The sequence below is a fragment of the Oenanthe melanoleuca genome, unplaced genomic scaffold, assembly GCF_029582105.1.
Source record: "Oenanthe melanoleuca isolate GR-GAL-2019-014 unplaced genomic scaffold, OMel1.0 S001, whole genome shotgun sequence".
In the NCBI taxonomy this organism is placed as follows: domain Eukaryota; kingdom Metazoa; phylum Chordata; class Aves; order Passeriformes; family Muscicapidae; genus Oenanthe; species Oenanthe melanoleuca.
Window position 1 is genome coordinate 8,317,981 of NW_026612650.1, and position 14,350 is coordinate 8,332,330.

Consider the following 14,350-nt stretch of genomic DNA (forward strand, 5'->3'; position numbering starts at 1 on the left):
CCGGCGGGCGCTGATTGGACAACGCCTGAGGAAGGCGGGAGGGGATTGGTCGGTTCTGAGGGGAGAAGGCGGGGCGGGCACTGGGCGGGGCCTGGGGGGGTGTGACAGGCGAGGAGAGCTGCAATTGGCCTGAGAGCGAAAGGGGCGTGGCTTACGGGAAAGAGAGGCAGGAACCGCGCGAGAAGGTGGCGGGAAGCGCATGAGGAGAGCGCTGATTGGCCGGACCTGCCGAGGGGGCGGGGTGCCAGGCGGGAATGCGCGCGGTGATTGGCTGGGCCGAACAGAGGCGGAGCCGCTCCCCACTCCCTGGGCGGGGCCGCGGCGTGGCCGGAAGCGGAAGTGTTGGGCAGGTGCCACCATGGCGGCCCCGGGGACGGCGGACGGCGGCGGCTCCGGCGACTCCGCGGGGCCCGCGACGGGTGAGGGGGGCACGGGCGGGGGCGGCGGGGAGCGGCTGCGGGGCGGGAGGGCCCGGGCAGAGCCGTGTGGGGGCTGCGGAGTCTGCGGGGACTCTGGGAGTCCGGGGGGCGATGGAGCAGAGCTGAGGGCCCATGGAGGACGGGAGCGATTCTGGGGCGCGAGGCTGAGATGGCAGAGGGGCCTGGGGCAGGCGGGGCTGTGGGGCAGACTCGGGAGCTCCGGGGGCAGTGAGGGGATCCCGCCGTGCGACCCCAGCGCACCTCTGTGTGAAGTTCCCGCCCCGGGGTCCCACCGGGGGTCGCGGGGGACTCGGACCCGTGTCCCCCCCTGTCCCGGTGACACACGGTGTCCCCGCAGTGTCGCGGCGGGTGAAGTACGCCAGCCTGGGCGTGCTGGTGCTGCAGAACGCGTCCCTCGTGCTCAGCATCCGCTACGTGCGGACCCTGCCTGGGGAGCGCTTCTTGCCCACCACGGCCGTGGTGATGGCCGAGGCCATGAAGGGCAGCGCCTGCCTGCTGTTGCTACTGATCCAGCACCGGGGTGAGCTGGGGACATGTGGACACCGGGGGGACACGGGCTGTGCTTGCTGCTCATCCAGCACCGGGGTAGGGACAGGGACACTGGGGACATGGGGGGGACATGGGCTGTGCCTGCTGCTCCTGCTCTTCCAGCACCGGGGTGAGCTGGGGACACGGTGGGGACACAGGCTGTGCTTGCTGCTCATCCAGCACCGGGGTAAGGACAGGGACACAGGGGACATGAGGGGGACACGGGCTGTGCCTGCTGCTGCTGCTCATTCAGCACTGGGGTGAGCCTGGGGACACGGGCTGTGCCTGCTGCTTCTGCTCATCCAGCACCGCGGTAGGGACAGGGACATTAGGGACATTGAGACATGATGGACACGGGAAGTGGGGGGGCACACCTGATGCTGCCTCCTCCAGCTCTGAGGTGTGCACGGGGTAGGGGAATGGGAAAACCAAGGGGTCCTTGGCAGAGATGTGGGGGACAGGACAGGACGCAAGGGTGTCATGCTGGGGACACGAGGGGACATGGGACACTCGTGGTGGGGATTCTGGGCAGTGCTGGGCAGTGTCCCCTGTTCCTGAGCCCTGTCCCCACAGGCAGTGTCCCCTGTCCCCCCAGGCAGTTTCCCCTGTCCCTGAGCCCTGTCCCCCCAGGCAGTGTCCCCTGTCCCTGAGCCCTGTCCCCCCCGGCAGTGTCCCCTGTCCCTGAGCCCTGTCCCCACAGGCAGTGTCCGGCAGACGGCGGTGACGCTGCACGAGGCCGTGGTGGGACAGTTTGGAGACACGCTGCGCCTGGCTGTCCCCTCCCTCATCTACACCCTGCAGAACAACCTGCAGTACGTGGCCATCTCCAACCTGCCTGCAGCCACCTTCCAGGTGGGACACGGGGACACAGGGGCACGAGGGGTGGTGTGGTGACCTCAGGGACCTTGGGGACTGTGAGGGTGTCCCTGTGCCCATGTCCCTGTGATAGTCACGGTGTCCCTGTCCTCATGTTCCTGTGATGGTGTCCAGGGTCCCTGTCCCTGCTCTCCTTGCTGGTGATAGTGTCCCTGTCCCAGTGTCCATGACCCTGTGCCCATGTCCCTGTTCCCACACCTGTGTCCTGCAGGTGACCCTGTTCTCATGCCTGTCCCCAGGTGTCCCTATCCCTGCTGTCCCACAGGTGACATACCAGCTGAAGATCCTGTCCCCACAGGTGTCCCTGTCACCACAGGTGACCCTGTCCGTGCAGGTGACACTGTCCCCAGGTGTTCATGCCCTCACATGTCTCTGTCCTGTGCGACTGTGTCCCCATACTGCAGGTGACTCTGTCCCTGCTGTCCCCAGCTGTCCCTGTCCCCATGTGAGCCTGTCCCCAGGTGACCATCCCCACTGTCTCTGCAGGTCTCCCTGTCCCCAGGTGACCATCCCTGTCCCAACAATCCCCAAAAGTGTCCCTGTCCTCAGGTGACCATCCCTGTCCCCACTGTCCCCACAGGTGACCCTGTCCCTGCTGTCCCCATGTGTCCCTGTCCCCAGGTGACCGTCCGTGTCCCCACTGTCCCCACAGGTGACACTGTCCCTGCTGTCCCTGTGTGTCCCTGTCCCATGTGACCCTGTCCCGCTGTCCTCAGCTGTCTCTGTCCCCAGGTGACCATCCTTTCCCCAGGTGACTGTCCCTGTCCCCACTGTCCCCATGGGTCCCTGTCCCAGGTGACTGTCCCTGTCCCTGCTGTCACCACAGGTGACCGTGTCCCACTGTCCCCAACTGTCCCTAGGTGACCCTGTCCCTGCTGTCCCCACTGCCTCTGTCCCCATGTGACCGTCCCTGTCCTGCTGTCCCCGCAGGTGACATACCAGCTGAAGATCCTGACCACGGCGCTGTTCTCGGTGCTGCTGCTGGGCACGGCGCTGTCGCGGCTGCAGTGGCTGTCGCTGGCGCTGCTGTTCACGGGGGTGGCGCTGGTGCAGGCAGAACAGGCTCGGGCCGTGCCCGCGGCTGCGGCGCTGGCGCCGTCGCCGGGGCCCGAGGGGCCAGCACAGAGCTACGCCGTGGGGCTGGCGGCCGTGGCCGCCTCCTGCCTGTCCTCGGGCTTCGCCGGTGTCTACTTCGAGCGGCTGCTGAAGCGCTCGGGCGGCTCCATCTGGGTGCGCAACGTGCAGCTGGGCGCCGTGGGCACGGCCGTGGGGCTGGGTGCCATGCTGGCCGCTGAGGGCCCGGCCGTGGCTGCGCTCGGCTTCTTCTACGGCTACAATGGCGCTGTCTGGGCCGTGGTGGTCAACCAGGCGGCTGGGGGGCTGCTGGTAGCCGTGGTGGTTCGCTACGCCGACAACATCCTCAAGGGCTTCGCCACGGCGCTGTCCATCCTGGCCTCCACAGCCGCCTCTGCGCACCTGTTCGGCTTCCGGCCGCGCGCACCCTTCCTGGCCGGCACCGCCATGGTCCTGGCCGCCGTGGTGCTCTATGGGCGGCCCCGCGGCGCCGGCAGCCGCGGCCAGGACAGCGGCAAGTCAGTGGGGCCCTAGGGGTGTGGGGGGATGGCCCTGGGCTCAGCGGGGAGGGGGAGGGGATGGGGGGCCATGAGCGGGGGTGGGGACCCAGCTGTGGGGATCCAGCTGTGGGGCCAGAAGGTGTGGAGTCAGCAGGCATGGGGGCCCAGCTGTGGGGTCAGCAGGTGCAGTGATCCCGCTGTGGGGATCCAGCTGTGGGCTCAACAGGAGAGGGCTTAGCAGGTGGCAGGGTCTCGTTAGTGCTCATTAAGATGGTAGAGGAGATGTGGCTCAGCAGGTGGCAAGGTCTCATTAGGGCTCACTAAGGCTCATTAAGGTCTTGGAGGAGCTGGGGGGGTCAGCAGGTGAGCAGGCCCAATCTTGTCCTTTTGTAGGTGGTGGGGACTCTTTTAAGGCTCATTAAGCTGGTTAGGGACCTGGAGGGGTTCGTTATGTTATGGGGAGCTCATAAAGGCTCGTTGGAAGGTGGTAAAGGTCCTGGTGCAGTTCGTTAGGCCCTGGGGCTCATTAGGTGGTGGGGACCCCGATATTGGTGTTCATTAATGCTCGTTAGGCTCATTAGGGACCTGGAGAGGTTCGTTAGGTCATGGGGGGCTCATTAAGGCTCGTTAGGGGCTGATGAGCCTCCTGGGGCTGTGGGGTGAGGAGGGACCTGATGAGGCGCGTTAGGGGATGGGGAGCTCATTAATACTTATTAATTCGTGGGGGCTAATTAAGGCCCGTTGGGTGCTGGGGGGCCCCAAGGTGGAGATTAATGAGGTCAGCGGAGTTAATGAGGTTAATGAAGGAGCTCTGGGTTAATGAGGGGCTCATTGGGACCCCCGGCCCCTCTGTGGGGTTCCCCTCCCCCCCTCGCTCTCCCACCCGGTGGGGGAGGGGCCGGATGTACAGATTTTATAGGGGGGGAGGGGCCGGGCGCATTTTTAACGAGGTGTGGGGCTAATAAAGGCGGATTTGGTTAACGGCGCGTGCTGGGGGAGGGCCACTAACACACTAACACGAGGTGGGGGGGCGGAGGGAGCCATAGGAACCCCCGGGATCCATAGGAACACCCCCCCCCCCCGCCCCGGGCCATACAGGATCCACAGAGACCCCCCCGGGCCTTACAGGACCCATAGAGATCCCAGGCCATACGAGATCTATAGGGACGGCTTAGGATCCGTAGGAACTGCCCTGGGCCCTATAGGATCCATAGGAACCCGCCCAGGGCCCCATAGGATCCACCCGAGCTCTCTCCATCCCCTATAGAACCTATTAGGACACGCCCCCCCCCCCCCCCCCCCCCCGCAGGGCCATACAGGAGCCATAGGACCCCGGGATCCATACAGGGTCCATAGAGACCCTGGGCCATACAGGATCCATAGGGACTCCGGCCGCCCTCAGCCCCGGGGTCTCTCTCTCTTGCAGGTCTCCCAACAAGGACAAGGGAACCTGACGGCACCGAGCGACCCCCCGGGCCCTATGGGGCCCTAAAGAATCCATATGGACCCTCCCCTTCCCCCATGCAGCCTTTATAGGGGTCGTGTGCACCCCCCCCCCCCAGGATTCTGTAGGGACCATATGGAGCCCTCAGTCCCTATAGGGTCCATGCGGACACTCCCGGTCCCTATAGCAGCCATATGGACACTTCCCTCCCCTGGGTGGTATAGGGACCGCTCGCCCCCCCGGGTCCCTATAGGGCCCATATGGACCCCTCCCCCACATCTCTATAGGGAGACTCTTGGTCCCTATAGCAGCCATATGGACACTCCCTCATTCCCCCCCCCGGGGGCTATAGGGACGGCTTGCACCCCCAGGTCCCTATAGAGCCCGTGTGGCCCCGCCGCGCGGTTTTGGTGTCAATTAAGACGATTTTGTTCAAAGCATTGTCTCCGCGCGATCGCAGGAACGCCATGCCCGCTAACACCTCTGCGCATGCGCCGCCCCTCGCACTCCTATTGGCCTCCCGGTAATGATTGACAGGAACATCGAGGCGAGGCTTTATTGGTCCCAGAGCGGTCGCGCGGCACTTCCGCCCGGGAAAGGGCGGGAAACAAAAAGAAACGGAACTTGGGATCATCGAGAGGCGCTTCCGGCGGCGCAGAGCGGCCCTCGTGACGTGAAGCGGCCGCGCTCTCTGTAGCGCCCGGTCTTCCCAGTTGCCCCCACTTTCTCCCAGTGCTCGCAGTTCCCCCCGGTCGCACCCAGTGCCTACTCAGAGCCTCAGCGCAGCAACCGGGCCAGCACCCAGCAGCCCAGCGTCACCCAGTGACTGGCCCAGTTCAGCTCCGACCACTTGCGCACCGTGTAGGCCATCCCGTAGCCCTGAGGGGACAAGATGGCGTCAGGACAATCCCAACACTGGGGGTGACCTCCAAACCTTGTGGAGGGGCTGGGGGAGGCTCGGGGGTCCCACCTGCTCCTCCACGGTGTCCTCAGCCTCCACGTCGAACAGGGCACCCAGGTAGGACAGGTGAAACAGGGCGAGGGCACCCAGGGCCCCGTTCAGAGCCCACACCCACAGCGTCTGCAGGGACCCCAGAATCCTTCAGGGACCCCTCAACCCCTGCAGGGATCCCCCAAATCCCTCCGTGTTCAGACCCTTTTCAGAGACCCCAAGAAACCCCCAAATCCCCCCACTGCGTGCTGGCCATGCCCCCAGGCACCCCCAGCCCTCCCCCAAATCCCCTCAGAGCCCCCCAAACCTTCTGCCCTCCCGATGGGACCCCCAAACTCCCCCACCCAGGGATCCCCAAACCCACCATCCGTGCCCCTCTTTTCCCACCCATCACCCCCACACTATCCCAGAGACCAAGCTGGGACCCCCAACCCCTCTGAGCCACTCCACACTCCCCAGGGCTCTCCAAAACTCAGGGACCCCCCAGAGCCCCCATCTCACATTCTTGTGGCGGTGGCTGCAGTGGGGGGGGCAGCGCTTGGATAGGACACAGGCATCAAAGATGGCGGCCAAACGCTGCCTGAGGGCTGGGGGGGGGGGGGGGAAGGAGGGGTCAGTGCAGGCCATGCCCATTGTGGGCCACGCCACCAATCACAGGCCCACCCATCACTGCAGCACCACCAACCGATCACAGCCCCACCCATCACTGTAGCTCCACCCACCAATCACAGCCCCACCCATCACTGTAGCTCCACCCACCGATCACAGCCCCACCCATCACTGCAGCTCCACCCACACCAATCACAGCCACGCCCATCACTGAGGCACCACTAACCAATCACAGCTTTGCCCATCACTGCAGTACCACCCACCAATCACAGCCCCACCCATTACTGCAGCTCCACCCACCAATCACAGCTCCGCCCATCACTGCAGCTCCACCCACACCAATCACAGCCCCACCCATCACTGCAGTTCCACTCACCAATCACAGCTCTGCCTATCACTGCAGCTCCACCCACACCAATCACAGCCACGCCCATCACTGCAGCACCACCCACCAATCACAGCCCCACCCATCACTGCAGCTCCACCCACATCTCACAGCCCTGCCCATCACTGCAGCACCACCCACAATGCTTGAGACGCTGCCCACATCTGACCCTGTCCCTACTCCTTGCCCCACCCACTCCACTTAGGCCCCACCTACACTTCCCTGTCAATCACAGCATTGAGACCTCACCCACATCCAGACCCACCCAAACCTTTAGGCCATGCTCCACCCACTTTTCATCTCCACCTATTAAGCCCCTCCCACCTCAATGACCCAGTTTAGCCCTGCCCCTCCCTGGCCCCACCCCTTAAAGGGCTAGCACTGACCATGCTCGGCGTAGGTGATGAGGCCCAGGGACAGCAGGACAGCAGCCAGGTGGAAACTGAGGCCCTGGGGGAACAGCGGGGATTTGGGGGAGCCGCCTGCTGGATCTTGGGTGTCTGGCGGGATTTGGGGGAGCCCGCACTGGATTGGGGGGTTCTAGGGGGGTTTGGGGGAGCCCCCCGCTGGACTGGGGGGGTCTGGGAAGATTTGAGGGAGCCCAGCAGGGGTTGGGGGTGTCACAGAGTTTTTGGGGCTCCTAGACGGGGATTCAAGAAGTACCAGGGGGGTTTTGGGTCCTCAGGGGGTAGTGGGGGAGGGTCAGGGGGGTTATAGGTCCTGAGACTCTTATGTGCAAGGGGACACTGGATTGAGAGTTGGGGTGGTTTTTGGGGTGGTTTAGGTGCTTTTGGGGTCCCTCATGTGCAGCAGGGCGCTGGAGGGGGGTTGAGGGTTATTTGGGGGTTCCTAGTGTGGTTTTTGGGGTGCTTTAGGGGGTTGTTTTTGGGGTGGCTTTGGGATCCCTCACGTGCAGCAGGGCGCTGGCCGCGTAGGTGCCCAGCACGGCAGCAAAGGTGCCCAAGCGTCGAGCGGTCTGGAACACGTCTGCCAGTGACACACCAGGAGCACCAGTGGCACCAGTGACACACCAGTGACACCAGTATGGGCCGTGGGGCCCCCAAGCCCCTCCCAGTGGCCCCCATTCCCTCCCAGTGTCCCCCAGCCCTCACCCCAGTATCTCCCAGTGTCCCCCAGTCCCCTGCCAGTCTTCCCCAGTTCCCTCTCAGTCACTCCCAAGAGTCCCCCAGTGCCCTAGCATGTGACCCCAGTCCCTCCCAGTATCCCTAGTCTCTCCCAGTCAGTCCCAGTGCTCACAGGTGTGCAGCCAGCGGGACATGGGCAGGTTCCAGTTTGTCACCACCTCAGCCATGGAGCGCGGCAGCTCCACCCGCAGGGGCCGGGACACGGCCAGGTCCCTGTGGGGACAGTGGCACACAGCACAATGTCACATGGGAGGTCACAGGGACAGGGTCACACAGGGCAGTGTCACACAGGTGTCACACACAGGGACAGTGTCACAAAGGGGGTCACACAGCAGTGACACACAGGGCAATATCACACACAGTGTCACAGTGTCACACACAGGGCAGTGTCAGGACAGTGTCACACACAGGACAGTGTCACACAGGGCAGTGTCATACAAGTATCACACACAGGACAGTGTTACACAGTGTCATGCACAGGACTGTCATACAAGGCAGTGTCACACACAGGACAGTGTTACAAAAGACAGTGTCACACACAGGACAGTGTCACACAGGTGTGATCAGTGTCACTCTGGGTGTGTTCATTGTCACTGTGGGTGCGTTCAGTGTCACTGTGGTTGTGTTCAGTGTCACTATGGGTGTGATCAGTGTCACACACGGGTCAGTGTCCTCGTGGCTGCGGTCAGTGTCCCCGCAGTGTCCCCGTCCCCTCACCAGTGCAGGTGGTCGTGCTGCAGGGATGTGCCGGACCCCGCCAGCGTGGCCGTGGCCTCGGACAGGAAGGCCACGAAGTAATTGCTGAAGTGGAAGGAGAGCGCGCTCTCGTAGGCACGGAGCCACCTAGCGGCCAGGAGGACCCAGGAACGGGGACATGGGGGTGGGGGAAAATGGGGGAGGATCAAGGTTTGGGGGGATTTAGGGAAATGGGGGAAATCAGGGTTTGGGGGGGATTTGGGGTTTGGGGGAAATGAGGGAGATCAGGGTTTGGGGGGGTTGGGGGGAAATAGGGGAGATCAAGGTTTCGGAGGAGGATTTGGGGGAAATGAGGGAGATCAGGGTTTGGAGTAAATGGATGATTTGGGGTTTGTGGGGGATTTGGGGGAATTGGTGGGGAAATGGGGAAGTTTGGGAGCACAAAAAGGGTTTGGGGAGATTTGGAGGAAAACAGGGGATTTCAGGGTTTGCGGGGACGTGGGGGGATTTGGGGAGATTTGGGGGCACATGAGAGGTTTGGGGGAAAATGGGGGAGTTTGGGAGCACAGAAAGTTTGGGGGGGAAGTGGGGAAGTTTTGGGGGACACAGGAGTTTGGAGGGAAATGTGGGATTTAGGGGGATTTTGGGGGTGTCATGGGGAGATTTGGGGCAGATATTGGGGGGTTGTGGGGGAAATGGAAGGTTTGGGAGGATTATGGGGGGACATGGGGGGGTTTGGGGGTGATAGAGAGGATTCGGGGGGGGGGACACACAATAAGGTGCCACCCCCCATCTCACGTCCCCTCAATGTCCCCCCTCCCGCCAGGGACCCCCCAAATCCCCTCCTGCCTCCCAAACTCCTCCTGCCCTCCCACCCAAAACCCCTCCTGCCTCCCTGAAACACTTCCTGCCCCCCCCCAAAACCCCTCCTGACCCTTCTGCAAACCCCTCCTAGCCCCCCTTCAAACCCCTCCTGGCCCCCCCAACCCCCGCCAAAATCCCCCCCTCACCTGGCAAAGATGCTCCTGGGCAGCACCGGGAGGAACAGAGATGTCAGTGAACAGGGTTGGTGGGGTCCCAGGGAAGGGTTTGGGGTCCCTGGGAGGTTTGGGGGCCCCTGGGAGGTTTGAGGTCACTGGGAAGGATTTGGGGTCACTGGGAGGTTTGGGGTCTCCGGGAAGAGTTTGGGGTCCCAGGGAGGTTTGGGGTCCCTGGGAAGAGTTTCGGGTCCCTGGGAAGGGTTTGGGGTCCCAGGGAAGGGTTTGGGGCTCTGGGGAGGGTTTTGGGATTCTATGAGTGTTTGGGGCTCTAGGAGGGTTTGGTGTTCCAGGGGGGTTTGGGGTCCCATAGAGTTCTGGGTGGATTTGGGGGGGATTTGGAGTGGATTTAGGGTGTATCTGGGGGGATTTGGGGTGTATCTGGGGTGGATTTGGGGGGATTTGGGGTGGATTTAGGGGGATTTGGGGTGGATTTGGGGGTGGATTTAGGGGGATTTGGGGTGGATTTGGGGTGGATTAGGGGAATTTGAGGTGGATTTCGGGTGCTCAGGCTCTGACCTGCGCAGGGCCTGTGCCCCGTAGAGCGGCAGCAGGCTGGAGAACAGGAACGGTGCCAGGCAGGTGCTGATCAGCAAACAGAGCAGCGCCAGAGCCAGGCTGCACAGAGCCTTCCTCAGCCAGGCTAAGCTCTGCCACAGGGACAGGGACAGGACAGGGACAGGGGACAGAGTCAGGAACAGAGTCAGGGACAGACACCCCTGAACCCCCACAGACACCTCCAAACCCCCACTGACACCAGATCCCCCAAGACACCCCCAGAAACAGAGACCCACCAAAATCCAGCTCCCCCACCACTGCACCCCCCTCATCCCTGCTCACCCCTCCATTTCCCCAAAATCCCCCATTTTCCACAAACTCCCCATTTCCCCCATTGTCTCCCTCAAATCCCCCATTTCCCCCCAAATCTCCAATTTTCTCCCCAAACTCCCCATTTCCCCCCAAATTCTGTTTTTCCCCACAAACTCCCCATTCCCCCCAAATCCATTTCCCCTCCAATCCCCCCATTTTCCCCCAAGTTCCCCGTGTCCCCCCCAAATCCCCTAGTTTTCCCCCCCAAACTCCCTATTCCCCCTCCAAATCCCCCATTTCCCTCCCAAACTCCCCATTTCCCCCTGGTTTTCCCCCTAAACTCCCTATTCCCCCCCATTTCCCTCCCAAACTCCCCATTTCCCCCTGGTTTTCCCCCTAAACTCCCCATTCCCCCCCATTTCCCTCCCAAACTCCCCATTTCCCCCGCACTTCTCCCTCCCCAATTCCCCATTTTCCCCCCTCCCCCATTCCCCATTCCCCCCGTTTCCCCCCCGTGTCCCGCCGGTACCAGGGGCGGCCCCTCCACGGCCCGCAGGTAGGTGCTGAAGGGCTCCCAGGGCCCGAACACCACGGAGCCGGGCGAGCACAGGTAGCCCAGCACCTGCGCAGGGCTGGGTTCGGCACCCGCGGGGCCGCGGTCCAGGTCAAAGCCCAGTGACACGGCCTTCATGGCCACCACCATCTGCGCCCCTGGGACCCCAAAATGAACCCCAAAATCAGACAGCGCCCTAAATCAGACAGCACCCCAAAATGGGGGTACCACCACCATCTGCACCCCTGGGACCCCAAAATCCGTGAGAACCCCAAAGTCAGACAGCGCCCCAAAATTAGACAGCGCCCCAAAATTAGACAGCACCCCAAAACGGGGGCACACCACCATCTGCATCTCTGGGACCCCAAAATGAACCCCAAAGTCAGACAACACCCCAAAATTAGATAGCACCCCAAAACGGGGGTAGCACCACCATCTGTGCCCCTGTGACCTCAAAATCCATGAGAGCTCCAAAATGGGGGGGCACAACACCACCTGCGCCCCTGGGACCCAAATAGGACAGCATCCAAAGTCAGACAGCGCCCCAAAATCAGACACACCCCAAAATGGGGGATCACACCACCATCTGCACCCCTGGGACCCCAAAATCCATGAGGACCCCAAAATTGGGGGTCACACCACCATCTGAGCCCCTGGGACCCCAGAATGAACCAGCACCCCAAAATCAGATAGCACCCCAAAGTCAGCACCTCAAAACGGGGGTACCACCACCATCTCTGCCCCTGGGACCCCAAAATCAGCCAGGACCCCAAAATGGGGGGCCCCAGATTGTCCATGGGTCTGCGGGCTCAGGGGGAGGGAGGGTCACCTTCAAGGCCACCACCATCTGTGCTTCCCCCAAAATCCATGGGGACCCCAAATTGGGGGGTCCTAAAATGTGGGGAGTCCCCAGGGGTCTGGGGGCTCAAAGGTGGGGGGAAATTTGGAGGATCTTGGAGGGAAAGGGAGGGGGGTGTCACAGTCAGGGCCACCACCATCGGTGGCACCGTGGGACCCCAAAATCAGGGAGGACCCCAAAACTGGAGGAATCCCCAAACCATGGGGGGAGGGGGGAATGGGATCTGTGTGGTTCAGGGGGGGATCTGGGGGTCCTGGGGGGCGGGGGGAGTGGTGGGGTGGGGGTCTCACCTCGCATCTTGTGCCAGGTGACCGTGTCCACCATGTGCAGCTCCCTGGGGGGGGCTCCCAGTCACTCCCAGTTCAGTGCAATCAACTCCCCAGTTCAGCCCAATGCCCCAGTTCATCCCAGCGCCCCTCACCTCCCTCCCACTCAACACCTTCAATCCTTCCCAGTTACTCCCAGTTCTTCACAACTTCTGCCCAATTCCTCTTCCAGGAGCTTCCAGCATCCTCCAGTGCCCCCAAACCCCTCCCAGACCCTCCCAGTGCCCCCCAAACCCCTCCCAGTCCCTCCCACTGCCTCAAACACCCCGCCCACTGCCCCAATCCCCCTCCCAGAGGACCCCAAACCCCTCCAAGACCTTCCCAGTACCCCCAAACCCCTCCCCAGTCCCTCCCAATGCCCCAAATCCCCTCCCAGCACCCCCAAACCCCTCCGAGACCCTCCCAGTGCCCCAAATCCCCTCCCATAACCCCCAAACCCCTCCCAGGACTCCCCAGCACTCTGTTCCTCATGAGCAGGTAGCTGAGAGCAGCCAAGATGAGGCAGAGCCCGTCTGGATTCCCTCCCAGCACCTCCAAATCACCCCCAACCTCCCTCCCAGTGCCTCCCAGTGCCCCCAGTCCCCCTCCCAGACCCCATACCCCATAAGCAGGTAGCTGAGAACAGCCAGGATGAGGCAGAGCTCTCCTGGACGCCCTCCTAGCACCCCCAGATCACACCCAACCCTACTTCCAGTGCCTCCCAGTGCCCCCAGTCACGCTCCCAGAGCCCGTACCCCATGAGCAGGTAGCTGAGAGCGGCCAGGGCGAGGCAGAGCCCTCTCTGGGCGCGGGCGCGGCTCAGCAGGAGGGTGAGGACGCAGAGCCCGCTCAGCAGAGCCACCCATAGCGCCTGGGTCCCGAAGAAATGGTGCAGGGCCAGGAGCCCCCCGGCCGCCGCCCCCGCGTGCTTCCCCCCGCGCGGCAGGGCTGTGCCACAGGGGGTCAGGGGGGCGCCCCGAAACCTGGGAGAGCCCCCGGAACGCCAAAAACCCTGCGGGACCCCTCCCCAGAGCCCCGAATCTTCCCCGGGCCCTCCACTCTCCCATCTCCCCCGAGCCCCTCCAGACTCCGGATCCATCCAGATCTCCGGGGCCCCCCGGGACCCCCCAGCTCTTCCCGACCCCTCGGCTCCGCTCAGCCGCCCCCAGACCCCAAAACACCCAGACACCCCCGAGCCCCCAAAGCCCCAGGACCCCCCGGTTCCCCCAGACCCCCGGATGTACCCCAACTCTTCGAACCCCTCCCGGACTCCCGGCCCCTCATGGAGCCGCTGCAGTAGGCGGGACCCTCCAGACACCCTCGACTCCCCCAGATCGCCGGAACCCCACAACCCTCCGGCCTCCCCAGAGTCCCGAAAGCCCCTCGGGTGTCCCACCACACTCCGGGTCCCCCAAAATCCCCGTCCCCCCTCTCCGGTCCCACTCACGCAGCCGGTGCAGCAGCCGCGCCCCGAGGCAGAGCAGCAGCAGCGGCCAGAGCTGGGCCAGGCCCTGGCGCGCCGTGGGCACCACGCAGCCGGGCAGCACCTGCGCCGCGAACTCCCGCGGAGGTAAGGCCGCCATCCCAACCCGAGCGGGGCTCGCTGCGTGCCGGGATCCCCCAAAAAACCCCAAACGCCCCCAAAACCCTCCCGAATCCCCCCGCCCGCGCCCCGCCCGGCGCCGCCGCCCGCCCGCCTGAGGGGAAAGTGGCGGAGCGCCAGCGCGCACCAATCAGTGCCCGCCGTGCCTCCCCGCGCTGCCGCGCTGACCAATCAGAGTGCGGCGCGGCCAAATGGCGGCGCGCGACGGGGCGGCCGTTGCCAGGGGCGGGGCGCGGTTGCCGGGGAGCGGAGGATGCCGGGGGGCGGGGCCTGGTTGTCAAGGGCGGAACTCTGTTGCTATGGGCGGGGTCTTGTTGCCGGGGAGCTGGACTGTGTTGCTACGGTCGGGTTGTGTTGCTGGGGGCGGGATCTGGTCGCTACGGACCTGACCCGGTTGTTAGGGGCGGGGTTTGTTTTCAGGAAGTAGCGGGTGGTTGCTAGGGGCGTGGCCTGTTGTCGCGGATTGCGTTACTGGGGGCGGGGGCCTTATGCTCAGAGCGGGGCACGATTGGCTGTTGCTATGGCTGGTTGTCA

General features: G+C 63.6%; 2 protein-coding genes across 3 annotated transcripts; one reads left to right on the top strand and one right to left on the bottom strand.

Annotated features, from left to right (window-relative positions):
* The first annotated feature begins 18 nt into the window (after positions 1 to 18).
* Positions 19 to 5,299, top strand: SLC35A2 (solute carrier family 35 member A2). Of its 2 annotated transcripts, none has more exons than XM_056515454.1 (5): positions 19 to 419; positions 778 to 960; positions 1,669 to 1,820; positions 2,775 to 3,436; positions 4,845 to 5,299. In XM_056515454.1, exons 1-5 carry the CDS (start codon positions 200 to 202, stop codon positions 4,870 to 4,872), a joined length of 1,245 nt encoding a protein of 414 aa, XP_056371429.1. In that variant the 5' UTR covers positions 19 to 199; the 3' UTR covers positions 4,873 to 5,299. The 2 variants fall into 2 exon arrangements, with proteins under 2 accessions (XP_056371429.1, XP_056371428.1); XM_056515453.1 differs by having other exon boundaries at positions 152 to 419; positions 2,775 to 3,432.
* A 105-nt stretch (positions 5,300 to 5,404) lies between these two features.
* PORCN (porcupine O-acyltransferase) lies at positions 5,405 to 13,838 on the bottom strand. Its single transcript, XM_056515451.1, has 13 exons — positions 13,661 to 13,838; positions 12,969 to 13,161; positions 12,199 to 12,242; positions 11,026 to 11,207; positions 10,206 to 10,336; positions 9,660 to 9,674; positions 8,671 to 8,796; positions 8,066 to 8,166; positions 7,719 to 7,795; positions 7,195 to 7,258; positions 6,316 to 6,401; positions 5,833 to 5,943; positions 5,405 to 5,741 (listed from the first exon to the last, which is right to left on the bottom strand). The coding sequence occupies exons 1-13, from the start codon at positions 13,794 to 13,796 to the stop codon at positions 5,640 to 5,642; spliced, it is 1,368 nt and encodes a 455-aa protein (XP_056371426.1). The 5' UTR covers positions 13,797 to 13,838; the 3' UTR covers positions 5,405 to 5,639.
* Positions 13,839 to 14,350: the final 512 nt, after the last annotated feature.